Below are 20,238 nucleotides of genomic sequence, written 5' to 3' on the forward strand. Positions count from 1 at the left end.
CTAACGACGTCTAAAACAAATGGCTGCGCGAGAAACATACAATACTCTGAAGTATTTCTGCATTTTGAATTAATTTCGGTCGTTTTCCGTTATTTATACTTCAGGAATCAACGTAATAAAGTATACATTTTTTTTGTAAATAGTTTTCCTATTGATGTTTGTTTAGCTGCAGTTGTCGTCACTAGTTTTAGTACCGCAGACTCTCGCTACATGGCTTACAGTGCCAAAATGGTGAATATCAAACAGGGAGAAATCCACTTTGACAGGCGCCAGTCCAGTGGTATATAGTAGAGGTCAGTGATTATAACGATCCCTGACTGTATTATACTGCAGTTGGTCATACTCTACTTAATTAGTGTAAAGCTAATGACATAAGTTTCAATACGTGCATATTACATTGCGTAACATATGGCTGTGAAACTTGGACACTAACCAAAGTATTGAGAAAGAAACTTGCCGTTACACAGAGATCAATGAAGAGGAGTATGGCCGGTTATAAGCTGCAGGATAAGATAAGAAACCCTGCCCTAAGGAAAATTACGAAACTTACCGACGTACTCAAACGAATCGACCAACAAAAGTGGAGAGGGGCAGGGCACATGATGCGAGATAAAGTGGGGAAATGGAGCAAAAGACTTACCGAATGGTACCTAAGAGATGGCAAAAGAAAACGAGGAAGACAGCACACAAGGTGGGAAGATGAAATAAAATTAACAGAAGGACCTAACTGGAGAAGAGTTGCCCAAAACAGAAAAGAGTGGAAATCGTTGGAGGAGGCCTTTGCCAATCGGCTCGCCGAACTAAGAGACATTTTATAGTTTATACTTTTTAGCTTAAGATTATTGGTTATTCAAATGTTAAATGTTTTTTAGTTCGGAATTAAATGGCTTTATTATTATTATTATTATTAATGACATGAGCCTAAGTTGTACAAAAATGTACAACTCGATTAAAAAACCAAGTCAACTAAGTGTACCTTTGAACACTACAAATACTAAAACATACATATTATTTTCTCAAAATTGGTTCCTTCAGATTTCTTTTTGATGTCTCTTCTAACACTACCACCGCTTCGGAAACAAATGACACTCTGAGAGAGAAGAACGCGGCAAGAAATTCTCCCAGCATTTCTTTTTTGCGCTCTTTTTAATAAAATATACAATTTTGTACTGTCATCAAAAATAATCTAGTCCCATGGCTGTCCGATTACTTAGATATTCAGCTGTGGAGTAATAGGATTTACGGGAGAGATTTTTTTTTAATAAAACATTTAAATTTATTTATAGATAATGCCTGAACAGTGGCTGGGATTTTATTATAAAAGTGTATACATTTACCCTTAACGCTATTATGTATCTTATCAAGCCTACTAGAATTAGCGATATATATAATATTAACGCCTTGTACCTCAAATTAAAAGGCCTTAAAAGTCATCACAGCTTTCAATTACGGCCTTATTCACTATACTGTAAAATTCCTCTTGTCTGATTCAAGACCTACCAATTCCCAGTCGGTTTTCATGTTGTGAGCACCCTCTCTCACTCCCATGTGCAGTTACAAGGTTTGCTTCCACAACCCTATCTTCAGAATGTGCCGTGAACACCCTGTTAAATAAAAATGGCGAAAGTACGACAACACTGCTGTGATTCCTCTGGAGTTGCAAGAGAATGTGGGAGGCGGTGATTTCTTAAAATGAGGTGACCCGTACGCTCGTTTGTACTCCTGTTCCAAAAAAAATCTAAGTACTGTTGTGTCTATTTGTATTTTTTTAATAATTTTAATTTTGATTTGGATGGAATTTTGATCTTCTTTATGTGGATACTTTTTGTTTAATTATTCTCATTTAATTTAAATTTTTCCTATTTAGATAAAATACTATTCAAAGGATTAATACGCGTGTAATTGAGACTTACTTTTTTGGTATCAATTCTCTGATTGTTATTAAAATGACGATTTTTGCAAATGTACACACCTTTGCGGAATCACAAATTATTTTGTTACTATTTAGTTCTTAGGTTCCTTGTCCATCAAGTAGGTAACTGTTATAATTCATGCATTCGCACTAAACTACGTTTAAAAAAAGTAGAAATTAATGAAGGAACTTTGTTACGATGTTAGGTGTTGCATGAACAGGACTCCGTAGCAAACTCTACAAATACATACATGAATAAAACAACACAATAATTTTATAATAAAACATCAGAATATATTTCGAAATCACATCAACACAAACCAACAACGACGTAACATAATGAGCGCTAACTTCACGCGTCATAATAATACCGACATACTCTTCAATACACCACATATTTTATGTATTCCACGCCTTAAAAAAACTACAATATCTTACAGGGAATAGCTGGACCGCAGTAATTGTATCAAGAGGCTTTGTATAAGTGGTGGCAGGTAAGTCTACCGCTGACTATTATTGTGCAGAAGTCAAAAGTAAAGTATCTGCGGGGGGCTAGAGGGATGAAGGGCGAGCTTGCGTAGTGCCGATTGGCTCGCCAGTAGTATTCCGTCCCCCGTACCGATACGGCACCCCGGGCACGTCCAGTGTACAGTCACGTTCTGAATTGTATTGTTATTTTTGTTTTTGTTTATTGTTAAGTTTGAGTTGGTCTGTTAAAAATACTCGCACTCACACTCAAGCACGCACACATATACGTATTATTAATATAGTATTATATTACTATAAATCAAATAAATATTTGTAAAGCGTCCGCGACAGTACCCATGCTCTGGCGCAGCTATCCTCCACGTTTCGTTCAGCGCTAGATTTACGTACCGCCACTTATAACAAACTCAGAATACAGACCAAAGAAACCGTCATGTAATGTGATTGAAAACTCCTCTCTTCTTTTCGACTTCTTTAAACGTTTGTTCTGTATTCTGAGGTACTAAAGCACTACTATTGATAGTCTTGACAACATCTTTACCAAATATTGTTTGATTATCTGATTGATTAAATAAGTTCTTTTGTAACAGTTTTTAAAACAGATACTTGATGTATCTAGTTACTAAATCTATTTACGTTTGATGATTCATGTTTTGTAGCAATCATAGATATCGAATTTTGCGTTCAGTGAGAAACAGGATCCATGAAATGAAGCGAAACCTGCAGCTTTGAACATTAAAATTTTCAATGAAACTAATCAACTTAAATTTTAATTTTTAATTAAAAAATTTAAATGCCCGTAGCTTTGTAATTGTCTGTTTAATTTTAATTATATTTTCAGTGTAGGTACAACATTCATCATCAGTCGGTGCATTCTACATTGAATCAATTGTATGAAAAAATATTTTATCTGTTCTCTGGTAAATGTGACCCAGCAGTTCCCATCTTTCCATATGCTCCTTCTTGGAGATGCGAGCTGCAACCCGCGTCGCATTGTTTACTAATACGCGTGATGTTTGCGCGCCTTTATCAATATAATGCGCCCACTAACACAACGATACACAGAAATATTTTGAAAACTTGTGCACTTATATTGAGACCAAATACTTTTCTGAAAAATTGTGTATATGATATGTTTATCACATTCAAAATGATATTCCGATGAATTTGTGATGACAATAAACGAATTTAGATCGCAGTATTTGGATTTGTACAAGACATTTAGGAATAAAAGATATAGCTGAAAAAATTAAGCACTTATAGCATTTAGCTGGACTTAATCGTCTTATTTCGCAATTAGAATCCTAAATTCAGAAGCGGATCTGGTTTCTGACCGACTAATTCATTAAGAAACCTAATTAGAATTACAGTTAGAAATGTTTAATTCCATTTTGTCACTGATTTCAATTGTTATTTAGCTCTCTGTGCACGGTGTGAGGTACTTATCTAATATTTTAAATGTGAATGTAAGTTTGTTTGTTACGCTTTCATGACTAAACAACTGAACCGGTTGTGATGAAATTTAGTACAGAGATAGGCAAGAGCTTAGGAAAGGACAAAAGCTAACTTTTATCGCGATTTAAAGGCTTGGCGGGGTTGAAATAGGGGGTGGAAGTTTGTATGAAACTTCGTCATTATCGAAAATAACACCATGAAACTTTGTTTTTAGGCACCTGATAAGAAATAAATGTTTGTTCTAATGTTTCTAAAATTTAGACCTGTGTGGAGATGAAAAAGTGGATCAAAATTCGTAGTAGTTATATGAATTATTAAAAGTTATATAAATTTATTAACCATAGCTGTTTGTGTGTGTATTTTTTTTTCAAAGAGAGTAAATAAAAAAAATTAAAAAATGCTGCCCAAAGTAATTATTGCACGCGGACGAGGTCGCGGGTAAAAGCTAGTATTTATATACGATAATAATTCATATTATAATAAATATTGTGAATTTGATATAGTTATAGTGGATATTTTTCGTCACTTGTGATGTCAATGAACACAAAAATTTATTTTATGACTGTTATGTTGTAGCTAGAGAAAATTATAAAATCGAAACACCATCCTCTTACACGAGATGTCCGATTTCGTCGCGCTCCAACTGGTAATTATTGAAGTTCAAATATTTTTATTCAAAATAGGATGTGACATCACTTATTGAAAGTCAAAAAACTACCACCCATTCCAAAATGAATGCCTCAGACCTGAGAAGAATGGGCGCAACAAACTCAGCGGGCTTTTTTTTTCATCGAATAAATATGTTTACAAAGTAATATTGTACAATTAAACTTATTATTTAATAGCCTGAGGGCGGTCACTCCATTCCCAATCTGTGGTATCATTAAGAAAGTCATTTATGTTATAGTAACCTTTACCACACAAACGTTTTTCAACAATTCTTTTGAATAACGTAATACTTTTGTTTTGAACATTTTCTGGGATCTTGTTGTAAAAGCATATACATCGCCCAACAAAAGACTTACTAACTCGACTTAGCCGAGTAGTAGGCATCATCAGTTTATGTCTGTTCCTTGTGTTAACATTATGGTTATGACAGTTTCTGGCAAATTCACTTATGTGCCTATGAACATACATTATCAAGAATATATTGAGAAGCAACAGTCAAGATGTTAAATTGATAAGGTAGCCAAAATTGTAATTCAAAAACTAACACGACTAGATTGAGCCAAGAGTAATTGGTACTTTACCTTTGTCAATACGTTGAATATAAATTAAAAAGTATAATTTTTCACCGCGATCTAAGTTCGTCTATAATGCAATATAGTAAGCTTAGCTGAATATTATGGATACAAAATAACTAGGAATACACATGGAACGATGAAGCTACTCTGCATATCTATATTATTTAAAGCAATCCATTTTCTCATACTTAATGTTAAAACAATAATATTAAACATCAATGAAGTATTTTACTCGGTGCATTTTGACTGCATGATCAGTTTCGCATATAAAACCAAAAATAAAATGTAACGGCCTTAAAAATTAACTTGGTGTAAAGTTAAGCCCGGGAATAAATCAAGAACATGCTTAATGTTTACAAATAGTCATTTTGCTTATGATTGGTTTATTCGGTCGTATAACGTTTCCCGCGTTTATTTGCAATGCTGTTTGACACTCGGAAAACTTCAGAATTATCATTATATTGACAGTGTTGTCAGCGATAAAGTCAACATTTTCTATATTGGTTTATTCTCAGGTATAACTTTATACCACGATTATTTATAAGGCTGTAAACGCTTCAGTAAAGTCGATTTTGCTTTCGTTTCCCTTTAACAATTGGGCAGAACTTGTCAAAATATATTAAGATGTAAATGAGAGCTTGAGAATTATTAATATTAAGAATTAACTAGAAAATAAAATATTTAAATTATAAATAATTTAAAGTAGCTTGCAAGCTATGCATATTTATAGATTGACAATTGAGACATTTATAATGCCATGCAAAAAATACTATATGTATATTTTTAAGGAAAATCATCGATGGTAAATGGGACTCATATGTTCGCGGTACCGACCATGTACAAACATAACCATAGTCACCGATAGAACTAACATAATATATTAAATATAATAAAACAGAAAAGTAATAATAATAATGGATTAATTTTTAAAATAAAGTAAATTTCACTTAATAAATGAAAATATGAGAAAGCGGTACTGCGTTTTAAACATGGTTGAATTACCATAAAGTTTATACACAATTAGATATTCAATACTTATTTTACGTTGGTGTCTATCGGGAAGTCATATTATTACAAATAGGTAAATTTATTATTATGATAATGTTAATCTGAATTTCGTAACATAATATTATTATAGAAATTGACAATTGTCTTCTAGTAAACTTAGAAATGCTTATGTTAAAATAACAAATAATACCAACGATAACTAATATAACTTAACGCAACTTAATTTCTAATTTATTCTCTTTACTTTGTCATTTATCTAAAATTAAAAAAAAAAACAAAACATTTCACATACAAAAATATTACAAAGATCAATTTATAGTAATTCATTAAATCTGAGTAGAGGTTAAGTAATGCTGCCTAAATTGTTAAGGACAATTGTTTTTTTTTTATCAAAATCTAAATATTTGTTCGTTTGATCGTCTCTTCCATTGACATTCTATACATATAGACAAATCACGTCGTATAAAAACAAAGCCGAGATATGGAACATGCCACAAATAACACCATATTAAGCTTTTGACTCCTATACATTGCCGCATTTACTCCAGTTGCTTAAAATATTCTTGGTCAATAAGCAGCAATGTAAAACATTTATTCAGTTTAGATTTGATTCGGACAGTAACACACAACTAAGGAGAACCGTGTGCTTATATTGTCTTTAAGCACATTTCTGCCGTTCCGCTATCAGACTGCGAATGATATGTCCTTATATATGATATAGAACGTCATTGGACTCGTCTTCTAGTCTAAATATATGAGTTACATAAATTCAGATAAACAGTACACATACAAAACGCTACAGTAAGCTACGCCTACCACTACAGCTCTATATAAATATCGATATTGCTTTACGTGGTCCAATGGGATACTAGGCAACTTATTTTAGGTTCAGACTTGGGCACCTAAAACTTACAAATATACGTTTTAACGAAGCAGAGGAAGAGGACCCAGCAGTAGTTTATAAGTCTGCAAAAAATTTCCAGCAATACTGGCACTATTATAGTCCAAACAGACTGAAGTACCCAAAGAAAGGAAATATTTAGCCCATTTCCAGTTTAATGTAACTCATTTGTGTAAGGAAGTGGATGTTATAATATTTTGATCATTTGCCAAAAATAATACTATAGTTTACATATTATTATTTATATTATATTTCTATAATATACTTAATGAAAATATATTTGACTTTTTTCCAAAAACAATAAAATATCGATAAAAAATCATTATTGTTTTTTCTGTCTTTTGTCTCATAGCGATTTGAATGTAATATCATAGATAATAATTTAATATAATAATATTATTTTATTGTCATCATCCAGTTTATGTTGGTGGATGTATATATTTTTTATATATATATATAACATTAATCGATTCAAGTCATTTATCGGTTCCCATTTAGTTGCTTGTTTCATAGTAAAACGGTTTTGGAATTAAATTTATTTATTACAATTTTATATTTCGCATATAAAAAAATGTAAAGAAAAATCAGATAAAAAGTTAAGATAAATCTGACTTATTCTCTTGCTTATTGCACAGCGAACGACCAATAAGACTTTATAAGCGGAATTGAATGATTTTATAGTCCTGATTAAAGTATTTGTAGTAAATATATCAACACAAAATGACAATGACTCAATTACTAATTAAGTTAAAAGAGAGAAGGCATGATAAACTGTTATTTTTATTTGGAATAAAACTACTGCTGATTACAAGGATGGACCAGGACTATCCATGGTGGTGAAAGGTTGGTGTTTGTTTTGGACCCTGGGATCTTAGATAAAAAGCAAATATATTTGATAAAAATCAAACATGGTTACAATATATATTTTATGAGAAATATTTGATATTTTGAGAAGTTCCCTTAGTAAACATAAATAATTTAAGTACATAAGAAGCCTACCCATAAAATAAATCTTTAATAAAATACAAAACTTTATAAAATAAAATCATACAGTTAGTAAATTAGGTTGTACTATTTGACATGAGAAGGCAATATTTTATTGCTAAACTTTAAAATTATTGTTAAGAGACAATTTTTAATTATCATGACACAGGAACGACTCAAAAAGATCGATAATACTAAACATCGACATCGACAAATAGAAACACATTACCTTATACCTAGCACATTTATATTAAATATAATACTAATTATTCTAGCGTCTATTACACACGCAGCTATTAAATAAATACTAATAAAATAAGGCAAACGGGTATTACGGAGGGATTAAATCATTTTCACTAAATATCAGGCACTGTTATATTTTATGTGCTGGCTAAGGGCTCCCTAGATGTTAACGTTACGCTATCTAAAATATATTATGTTCTAACTTGCGAATTTAAGAAAAAACAATTAAACAGTACAATATAACGTTTGTTTATAATTTGAAAGGGCAGTTGCGCCAGTTGATGCAAGTAAAAATCTACCTAAACCGGGCATGCGTCTTTTGCGACTTATCAAAAGCCTCCGAATATGTAGCTCATAATTATACTCTCTTGAGTAAATTAAACTTTTATAGCTGTGCATATATGGACACGAATATTGGACATGCTTTGAACGTATTTAAATAAGCGGATGCAAATAGTTCATGTCGAGGAGGTAAAATCAGAGAAAGTCATTGTTGAGGACGTCGTGCCGCAGGGATCTATTTTGGGACCATTTTATTTAGTCGTTTTAGTCTAGGTTCTTGGTGGGTTGATACACATCTCACTAGGAATGTTTCGAAAAATCTAAATGATTATGACAAAGTTATAGAATGTTTCAGTGCCAATATGAGTTTAAATTAAAATAAAACACAATGTGTGAAATTTATTTGGATGCTAGCTGTGTTCTAAATTGGTGATGTTCTCAAGATTGTTGACTCTGTAAAATTTCTTCAGCATTACTTGCGTTTAACTACAGTGGAATCAATTCAATTAATGTTTTGGAAGACTCAGTTCGGCAGCTTTTGCTGTTCGTTAAAATAGGCAACTTAATTATGAGTTTTCAGGTATAGCTTTATACTTCAGAATCATCAAGAGAAAAGTTTAAAGAAGTTATCATTCTTACGGCATATAGCCAGTATATTTTCAAAAATATTAAGTTTGTTTTGGAATTCGCACAGATATCAATAGGTTAGTGATATTGCTAGCAAAGAATTGGATTTAAATATAAGTAAGCATACATTTACCACCCTAAGTAGAGTTGTATTATTTCTTGCGGGAGTATTTTGGTTAGCGGTTTTGTAATAGTTTGCCCAAAGGTATATGATATTATCTATGTATATATATATATATTATAAGGCTTACAAAATTTTATTAATGATAAAAAGCCTGTTCACCTCTGTTCTGTTTATGTTCTTAAATGCTTCAAATAAAATATTTTTTAATATCGGTTTTTTATGATGTCCCAGTATTTGTTTTAAATAAGACATAAGATTTTGTGACAAAATATTATAGACATGTTATTAACATTTTGGGAGCGTGGATGTCAATCTTCTACATCCTACAACTAGGGGAGATTTACGAGTGACTGTTCTGTGAAATATTAAGATTTACTTGCCATTTTTAGATGGGGCATCTAAATGGGTAGGAAACTGAACAATATATAACTCTCTATGAGTTGAAGGAACCCAAAATTTTCAGCGGACTATTTTTACGATTAAGTACTTACTTCATTGCTGTTTAAATTATTAAGTATTTAGGTAAGTAATCATTTCAGAAATACTTTACTTTTAATTCTATGAGTTATATAGATTAACATTTCGTTAATTTCTAATTCGTTATTTTAAAATATCTGTGGACCCAATCGGTGCTTAATATAAAAAGCAAGAAGTAGAAAACGATAGCTTTGTTACAAAAGAAACAGCCAGGAAACGAATTGTGTTTTATGACAACAGTTTATTTATAACTGTCATTCAAGATAATACTGCGTCTAGATAAAATATAAATATGTAAAGTTATTGAAAGAAAATAATAATAAAACAAATATTAATAGCAAATTGAACTAGTAGTGAGAAAAATGCATTTTAAAATAAGCACTTAAAAAAAAGGGAGAAAAGAGCAATGAATAAAAAAAAACAAGTAGTTGGCAGAATAAAAGGACTAACACGTCTTGTATACTTATCAAATAATTTAAATATAACAATGATATTATACTAATATTTAAATGGTTATTAATATAATTATCACTAGATCGTGTAAATATAAATACATCTAGAGCTAGTTGGTGTGAGTGACGTAACATTAGGACACACGGGGATCACATACTTAATTTTCATGTAAATATTAAAATAGCTATGCTAAATATATAATTTATGAATATGACATTGCTTTGGAATAAATGACCATTCATATTTCATACGTTATTTATTACGGTACAATTTATTTTGTTAGGACATGATACAAAAGCAATGAGTTGTTAGTTGAAACTCATCAAGACAAAATACAAAGCAAAATACCATTAAATGAAGATCATTATTTGTGCCAAAACTCTACAATCTATTGACTTTACATCATTTTTTATGAGAAAAAGTAACGAAATGGTCCAGGAATTTCTCTGAAACACATTTATGCTTGCACCTAGCCGGCATTATGTTCAAAGAAGTTTAGCACTGGTAAAATGAATACGACAGTAAAATTCCTTAATATCAAAATTAAAGAGGGATAACAAAAGGGGAACTTCCTCAAAAGTCCAAAATATGAATTTCAACCAGACAACACATTCATTTAATCCAAGGCAAGTCACATTTCACAAACGAAACTAAACTACTATTAATACTTTTAATAATAATTCTACATGTTGTAAACATACATACATAATAGAAAGCAATACATGTATATCGAATAATACTTTATACTGTTATTATTTTAAGAGAAATTGTAATTATATGACTGCTTCCTTCATATTACAATTTCCCTTAAAATTATAATATTATGTATTGACGCCCTTAAAGGCGCCAATTCCTCAATAACTCCCGCCGGTCCATCGTAACCCTTTTCTTGACAAGCGTGTTGTGTGTACCTCCATAATATTTCATTCCTATTATTTCGTTTATTCCTAGTACCTTCGCGACCTCTTTACTTTGGTTTTGTTTCAAAGAAAACTCTATTTATCTTGAAATTTTTAGAAGACAATAATGTTAAGGATGTTGAGATTAAATGGCACATAAACTTGAATCTAATTAGTTCAAGCTGAAAGCAATCTTAAAAACATTTACTTTGTCTTAATTAAAATATGTGACATTTATAAAAAGGGTCTTGTCATAAAACCAAATAAAGAGGAGGGTCCGTACAATACTTTTCAGACTTTGATTAAAAAAGAGTTTCGTTCGCCTGTTCTTCTTAGGCCTGAAGTGTTTCAATTCTATATGAGATAATTCAATTTTAAATGAAAACAATTTAAAAAATGAGATTATGTGGAGGGAGGATCACGCTACGGAGATGTTTCCCTACGAATAGGCCGCAGCACAATCAAAGAACGGGAAACATACGACGGAACCGGCGGCCGAATGCTACAGCACGTGCAGGTTCTCACACGACTTCGACTTGGAGTCGCGCGCCCACACTCGCCCCAGAAGCCCACGCACCTGAAATACGTATACATCATAATATAGTAACAACTCACACTTACAAATTTAATTTGGACCCAAATTTATAGGCGATGCGCCACTCTTACCAACTAAGCCAACGGTACGAGTGGTGCAACGACCGTGAATCTTGGTATGTGTTGTTCAACTCTCAGGTTGTTGCTCCATCTACGGGATCTACTTTTACAGTTGATAACCTGCTCAACCCCAATAATTACATATTAGGAAGTTGTCTTGAGATGTCGCTCTTTCAAATCTAAACAGTTAGGTATTTCTAAGTGACATCCCCCACTACTGCGATTAAATATATAAATTTATTTTGTTTGGCAATACACCTAATTCTATATACAAAGTTTGTGTGCGGCAGTATTAACACTTGAGCTGTGAGTACGGGATGGGAATCATTCTGTATGCAATATTTTAAATGATTTTGCAATGCGTCAATGCTATATATATGGGCATATTATGAGATCAAAGCTTATCTGAACAGTTGCTGACAAGTATTATTGTAGCAAAACTTCAATAAAATTTAGTGAAAAATTAGTTTGCAATGAAAATTTCTTGAGCGGCGTTGAGCACTTTTCTTGGGATTGGTATAAAATGTTAAACTCGCGTCAGGACACGTAGCCTGATCGAAAATTCGTAAGACAGCCGTTGAAATTATGGATGAAAGTTATTTTTTCTCAGTAAAACTTTTTAATGTAAAATAATTGTGATAGTTCAGACGTGAGAATTTTTTTTATGTAATGTAAATGTCATTTTTGTGTACAATAGTGCAATAAATGAATATAGTATTTAACCACATAAATTCTAGTACTTTTATAGTGATAAATAAAGAAAATCGTGCGAAACTATTCCCTAACCATTTGAAAAATTCAATTTCATTCAATGCACAACTGTAATGTTAAAAATAAATTCTGACGTTTCTTCGTCCATTATGCATACATGCAAAGGGTTCAAGCTAATAGAGACGTATTCATTATTTGATAATTAATTGTCAAAGCTATCATTGCAAGATTTTTACAAAATTGTTATTTCTAAAAACGTAGAATAGCACGAGGCATAAATCATTTTAATGATTTTTGCTTCGTTAGGCCAAAGAAGTTCCAACTTCTTGCGTGCATACGTAAGTACACACACACTTTTTTTTAATAGGGCCACCCAGTAATTGTACCTCTAAACTGTTTTTATTTTATTTTATGTACATTACCTTTACACTAGCGGAAAGTCTTGTACGTTTTCGCGGCGTGCTAGAGGCGGAAGCGGTAGCGGCGACGGGAGCGGGAGCGGTTGTATCCTCGAGCGGGGAACGGGCTCGGGCGCGATTCTTGCGAGAGCTGCTGCGTTTTCTGCAAACAATATAATTTAATAATCACACACCTACATGAACGAGGATCTTCCCATTGTGATGAAAACTTTCGCCGAGCGCTCTTTAAAGCGCTAAACACCGAAATGCCAATCAGGACAAACCTTGAAATGGACTTTTAGTTTTGTCTATTTTTGCCATATCTTTGGACTTTATTATCAAACTATTGCAAGACCAAAAATGAGTAAGAATTTTTCAATCTGTATATATAGCACACGCGTTAATAACAAAGATATACTTATACACCGAAATACGCCGTCACTAAAGACAAACGTTGAAATATGCTGTTAGTTTTGTCTATTTTTACCATATCTTTGGACTTTATTATCAAACTACTACTGGACTTTATTATAAATTACAAGAACCGAAATTAGAATGAACTTTTCAATCTTCTTCTATTTTGCTCAACCTGAATTTGTGCAGGAAAACAATATAACAAAATCAGATTTTTAATAAATTGACTTTTAGAACAAATTGAATCAAAGTTACATGGCGTTTACATAGATAGTCATCTGGAAACTTTTGCGTTAAAGTTTCAAGACATCATAGCCTAGAGATTAATAAGTAAACTTCTAATCCTGGGCTAAATAACGGTAGGTGCAAACAGATATAAATGTTTCCGATTTGTAAATAATGGATATGTATTTATTAATATATTTAAATATTGTATATTGTGACATCGTTTTACGATAGCCAACGCCTAGATTATTTGAGTGCGTTTATAATTATTTTTAAAGTTTATTTGTAGAAACGTTAAAGTACTGTTATAGTCCTCTCGGCGTTGTAGAATTAAATGTGATTTGAGTTACACCGCGAACTGTTTGGTGCTCGGTGACTATTTTGTTATTAACCGGCGCAAGAACTTGTCTTATATTAGCCACTCAGATACCAATACGTCTGTTGTCTATGGGTATCTCTCTATGTTTTTACAGGAAGGGTCTGCACTATCGTTTGCCATTACAAAAAATTACAACAAAGAGAATAATCAATTGCAACGCATCCAACAAGTGTGCAAGACAAAACAACCAGTTTTCAAAATACATGTTTAACTTTTTTGTAATAACACAGCAGATGTTTAGCGGTCAGTAGCCTTTAACTAGTTACTAGTAAAACGAAACACGAATGGAGCTCGCACATTGCAGCTTGGCGGGAAAAAATGGTGATCCTGTTTAACAGATGTAGAAGTTATTCTTAAATTATCCATTTGACCGCATACAACGAAGAGCAGCTCGAATCATCGACGATCAAGTCATCTCCGATCGGCTTGATTCTTTGGCATTGCGTAGAGATGTGGGTTCCCTCTGCATCTTCTATCGCATTTATCACGGGGAATGCTCAGAGGAGCTGTTCGGGTTGATTCCAGCGGCAGAATTCCACAACCGGACATTACGTGCAAACTACATGCAACACGTGGACGTCTGGCATTCCACAACCAATCGTTTTGCATTAATTTCTTGTCTCGCACAGCCACTTTGTTGAATCAATAACCGGCTGCGGTTTTCCCGAACCGATACGGCTAAGGGACTTTCAAGAAAAAAGCATACTCCCAACTTAAAGGAACGTCAACGCATTTCTTGGCACCTGTTGTTGCGGATGTCCATGGGCGGTTGCCTCAACCTGTCCTCATCCCGTGAGCCTCTTTCCCGTTTACGCTATATGCTTATAGTCAGGGATAATGTGCCCATACTTCCTCTATCAGAAAAAAGAACGGTTGAGACCTGACTCGCTCGGCGTGCTGCTGCTTCAAGCGAATCTGGGTGAGTAGCCCCACCAGAAGCTCGTCCACGTTGTGGTTGATGCCCACAGAGGTCTCAATGAACTTGCACTCGTACGATGTGGCCAGAGCCTTGCCCTCTGCAACATTTCATTTTATTTTACTTGGGGAGCACAGTAACATTTACAAATCAGTCGAATAAACATAATTCTAAATGCCAATTAAAAGCTTCCACATAAAAAGAAATATGCTTTGTCTAACTATAACTAAAGATTTAGAATAGAAACACTTATACATACACAGTTATAAAGACACTTATGATACATTATTTGATTTCGTAAATTACTTTACCAAACGCACTTTTTATGCTTTTCATACTGCCACTAAAACATCATAATAACATGTTATATAACAGATCTCCAAAGTAAAAGACAAACAAACTTTATTAAATTAAGCTTAAACTAATAGCTTTAGAATCGTCACTATAAATATTTCTTTTTTATAATTAAAAAAGAAATATTTTGCATTCAGTAATCTGAATCTACCATAATATGTTCGGAAGAAATAGAGCAAAACAAGAAAAATAGTCGGCTAGTCTTTTCAATCAAATAGAGTATTTTAAAGTAAAGTAAAAAAAAGAATGCTGGGAGAGTTTCTTGCGCCGCTTCTTCTCTCTCAGAGCGCCATTTGTTTCCGAAGCGGTAGTAGTATCTAGTAGTATAAGAAATGACATCAAAAAGAATTCTAAAGGAATCAATTTTGAGAAAATAAATGCCTTTTATGCCTTTAGTATCTAATAAAGAATAAACTGTATCAAAAACTCCAGTCGACTTACTTCAATGAATCTAGATGCAACAAAAGTAAACAATGTAACGAAATCATAAAAAAAAACCTCAAAAGCTATTAACAAACTTGTCTTGTTAAATAAATAATATTAAAATGTAACTTTTATGCAAAATCTAACGTTAAAACACAGAAGTAATGACACGCATTTTCAAATCCTTTAATGTGTGTTTTATATTGAACTAGCTGCAAGCAAACGATGTATTGCCATATAAAGCAATAAAAAAATTCAATAATTAAAATTTTTGGGGTATAAAAAATAGATAACGACCGATTTTCAGACCTACCAAATATATCGTACATAAATTTTATCGTACTACAATAATCATTACATTCGATTGCAATCTTGCAACTCTATTGCTTATCTGTGGATGGAATATAATAATATTAAAATCGCGATACAAAAATAGGTGTTGATCGTAGACGGGTGAAATATTGATGTTGTATGTATTTTTTAATGCTGAATCATGATAAAATAAAAATAATTGACAAAAAATATTTAGGGGTATGAGAAATAGATGTTGGCCGATTCTCAGACCTACCCGATATACACCGATATTTCCAACAAATTGGTTTAGCCGTTTCGGAGGAGTTTGGTAACAAACACCGGGACACGAGAATTTTATATATAAGACTAGCTGACCCAGCAAACGTTGTATTGCCGATACAATCGCGATACAAAAGTAACTGTTGATCGTAGATGGGTGAAAATTTGAAGTTGTTTTATTTTTTAATGCTGACTCATAATCAAACAAATAAAAAAATAAATAAATAAAAAAATCGTGTGGACCAGCCTTAACATTTAGGGGGATGAAAAATAGATGTTGTCCGATTTTCAGACTTACCCAATATGCACTCAAAATTTCATGAGAATCGGTCAAGCTGTTTCGGAGGAGTTCAAAGTTGACCACCATGACACGAGAATTTTATATATTAGATTAATGTATAACACACGCGTTAAGAACATGGAAATACTGTTTTCGTCACTTTCTTAGACATTTGGTTCACCTAAGTGAAATACACTTATTTTGTCATTCCCGGAATTTTTCGGTACATCCTTCATTTACAAAGTTACCACAATGTTATTGGATTAGTTGAGATACTAAAGTAATCCAATAACAATAAAAACACGGTCTGATATAACGAAAATATAAAATTAAAAATGTCCCAATAAAACCCACTCGTGTCAACAAAACAAATCTATTTATTCTGTTATTATCTCGAAAAGAACATCGTTTAAATTTAACTGAATACAAAATGAGTATTTATTTAACAAGCCGACGAAATTTCTGTCACATTTGCAAAGAATCAACAAAAAACATCTGCAATTTGTATTAGCAATTCAAATTGTATGTTAAACATAAGAACTTTTTTCAGTCAGACAAAATGCCACAATATTATATTATTATGAACTCTACTGCCTTGAGGTAAAGTTGTAAATAAGAACGAAATATAATAAACAGTATTTTGCTTGGGGTTGTACGAATGTGAATATATAATTGTTAGCGCTAACGAACCTAATGCCGTGAGTTACTATATTATTGTTACATTTTCAGGTTATTTTGTGTTAAAATATTGACCGATTTAGTTAATACTACGTCTTTTACAGGACAGCAAACTGGGCCACGTAGGGCCGTTGTAATTCTATTCATAAAAGTTCATATGGTTATAGTTTGTTCAACAATTATGACATGGCCAAACCATACTTTTTACCAAGATAATAAAAGGCAAGAAGCTCAGGTGATCGGAAGTGATAAAGCGACCGCCAATAAACACGGGGTCAACAGAAGCGTTATAATGTGGGTAAGCTGTAAGTTTGTAGTTCGTTTCGGTTCAGGAATACTACAGCTGGCAATTGATTTTACCAAATACCTATGCAAGGCAAAAAGTTTCTCGCAAAGCGCGCGGTTTAAGGAAGCTATGATGATAATAATAATAATAATAATAAATAATAAATATCTATTTATTTTCTCCTCACAAAGATCTTAAAGCTAAAACAGTACAGTAGTGTTACATTTTTTAACATATAATATTTTGTGAGGAGCTGGTGTCTGAAGTAGGTTGACTTGTATTATAGATCACCAGGACCTCACCCCCAGATATAAGGATCACAATGATTAAAATAGTACACATCCGTACTAGTAACTAGAACAGCAACAATAGATAATAACAATACATGACTTTAAATTTGTAACTTACTAGTAATATAATGTGTGTCTGTTTTTGAGTGTGTGTGTGTTTGTGTTTTTGCCTTTGCACTTTGTTTACCTTATTGTAAAGCTACCTGATTGTAAGTTACCTTGAACACAGAAGAATGATAGACAGTAACATAATGTGGTGGAATTTAATTTTTTAAATTCGGCTATTCGTCAATCTCTCGCCTCTGAGCACTCTCATATAGAAGTCATATGCAGTCGAAGTTGCAGCAAGAATCTCAAGCATTGCCAAAGAATCAAGCCTATATGAGAGATGATTTTATCATAGAGATGCCCTTTGTTGAATGCGGCGAAATGGAAGAAGAAGACGTTAGAACAGTACAGAGAGTATTTTGAGGCTAAATTTGCGCCTTTATTGAAGAATATTTTTTTGCGAGTTGAAGTGAAGTACTGTCCAAGCTTTTTAGATGTTTTCCAGACCTTCTCTTTTAAGTGGCTACGTAATTAAAATACAGGTTGTCGCGATGAGAAGAAAAGTAATCTCGAAATACTTTATTAAAGAAGACATTTTTAACGTCTAACGCACTCACTTAGGTCTTCTTAGGGTTTAACTGGTCTAAACTGTGCTAGCATCAATCCGAGACTTTGCATAATATAGTATCGATTGCAGATACAAATTTCTTCCGTTTCTGGTCTACGCTATCCCGAGATATGTTGGCACGGCCGCTGTAAGTAGCAGAGCCTGTGCTGTCGTCTGCATGGCAATTAATGCCACCGATTTAAAATATTATAGGGAATAGCACGGAGCCCTGTGGGATACCGCATATACCCGCGTTTCTGTGTTCTTAGTTGGAGCATGAACCAACGATACCAACCTTGATGCTCCAATCAGCCAAAAAGCTAGTAACCCATTTGAATATCCTCTCGGGAAGTCCATAGGATAGCAACTTTGCTAGAGTTGTAAGTATTAAAAACTTAAAAAGCTAATTTCATATTATTATAACAAAATTGCTAATTAGACTTTACTTTAATAATCTTTTGGAAATCACAAAGTTTGTACACCATTTTAATTCAAGTAATAAAATAAAATAAAATATGAAAAGAATATCATCTCTAATAGCATTGAACAATAAACATAATAAAATGTTACATTTTCATAAATGTATAGAGCATAATTACATTTGCGAAATGTACACAAAAAGCCGTGTTCGCTCAAACGATAATAATTGGCTTGATTTGCGATTCGAGCGTAAATTGACGAAATATCAAATTGTAATAAAACAAGCGTTCATTGTGTGTCCAAAGAATTATTATATTATTGAGCTTTGGTAAACTGATAACGGCTGTAATATGATATAATACACAATGACAATAAATTTCATAATGAAATAAAAGAGATGAAATGGTATATAATAATTTAAGGAATATCTTGTTTTAAATATTCATTATATTATATTTGACTGTGAAAATTAATAACTCTCTGTTTGTTAACATAATTGATTAATTAATTGTTTGTTTCATTAATATTTGCAACTTCTGTATAGTCCCAGTATAAGGAATATATTAATGACGTTTTAATTTAGTTAATTGAAGCTCATTGTCGCTCAGAGGGCAATGGAGGGGGCTATGCTATGGTGAATGGTGATGGCTATAGGTTGCATGAGGGCAGCGCAGGACCGATTGCCATGGCGATCTTTGGGGGAGGCTTTTGACCAGCAGTGGACGTCTTCCGACTGAAATGATGAATTTAGTATTACTGTCAGATATAGTGTTTAATGTCAAATAGAATTTAAAGCTAGTTTATAGTTCGTTCGATAATATAATAAAACTGAAAATTGGGAAACAAATTAAAAACTTCCAATTCTTTAAAAGAAGACACTTCTTTTAAACCTTGAAGAGTAAAAAAAAACTTTAATAATATTAACTTCCTCAATATACTTTATATAGAATGGCTACCAGTGGGAGGCTCCTTTGCACAGAATGATAGTTAGATTATGGGTACCACAACGGTGCCTATTTCTGCCGTGAATCATTAATGTGTAAGCATTACTGTTTCAGTCTGAAGGGCGCCGTGCCTAGTGAACTTACTGGGCAAATGAGACTTAACATCTTACGTTACGCAGTTAGTGATAGTTGCCGTCCATCTTATAGAAGATTTTTGCATATATGCTGGAAGATCACAGGCCGATAACGAAAGCCGTACTATCGGTTATACACTTCAGATGTAACATTAGTATTAAAACAACTTTTTTCTAATGAAAATAAGGCATGAGACGAGCAGGACGTTTGATACGCCCTGCCCATAGCAATGCAGTGCCTCTCAGGATTCTTGAGAAACACAAAAATTCTGAGCGGTAATACAATTGCGCTCATCACCTTGAGACATAAGATGTTAGGTGCCCAGCAAGTAGGCGCCGTCCTGACCGAAACACAATAATGCTTCACGGCAGAAATAGCTGGCCACCTGTGCAAAAAAGCCTCCCACTT

General features: G+C 33.0%; 1 protein-coding gene across 1 annotated transcript in view; it reads right to left on the reverse strand.

Moving 5' to 3' along the window:
• Nucleotides 1-11,235: 11,235 nt before the first annotated feature.
• The window catches only part of LOC126969794 (uncharacterized), a 251,226-nt gene continuing 242,223 nt past the window's right edge, over nucleotides 11,236-20,238 (reverse strand). The window contains exons 9-11 of the mRNA XM_050815361.1: nucleotides 14,757-14,892; nucleotides 12,883-13,021; nucleotides 11,236-11,672 (exon numbers count right to left, since the gene is read on the reverse strand). Of these exons, the coding sequence (XP_050671318.1) occupies nucleotides 11,598-11,672; nucleotides 12,883-13,021; nucleotides 14,757-14,892 (350 nt within the window). The 3' untranslated portion in view covers nucleotides 11,236-11,597. The remainder of the gene's footprint in view (nucleotides 11,673-12,882; nucleotides 13,022-14,756; nucleotides 14,893-20,238) is intronic.

Source organism: Leptidea sinapis, chromosome 19, assembly GCF_905404315.1.
Source record: "Leptidea sinapis chromosome 19, ilLepSina1.1, whole genome shotgun sequence".
NCBI lineage: Eukaryota > Metazoa > Arthropoda > Insecta > Lepidoptera > Pieridae > Leptidea > Leptidea sinapis.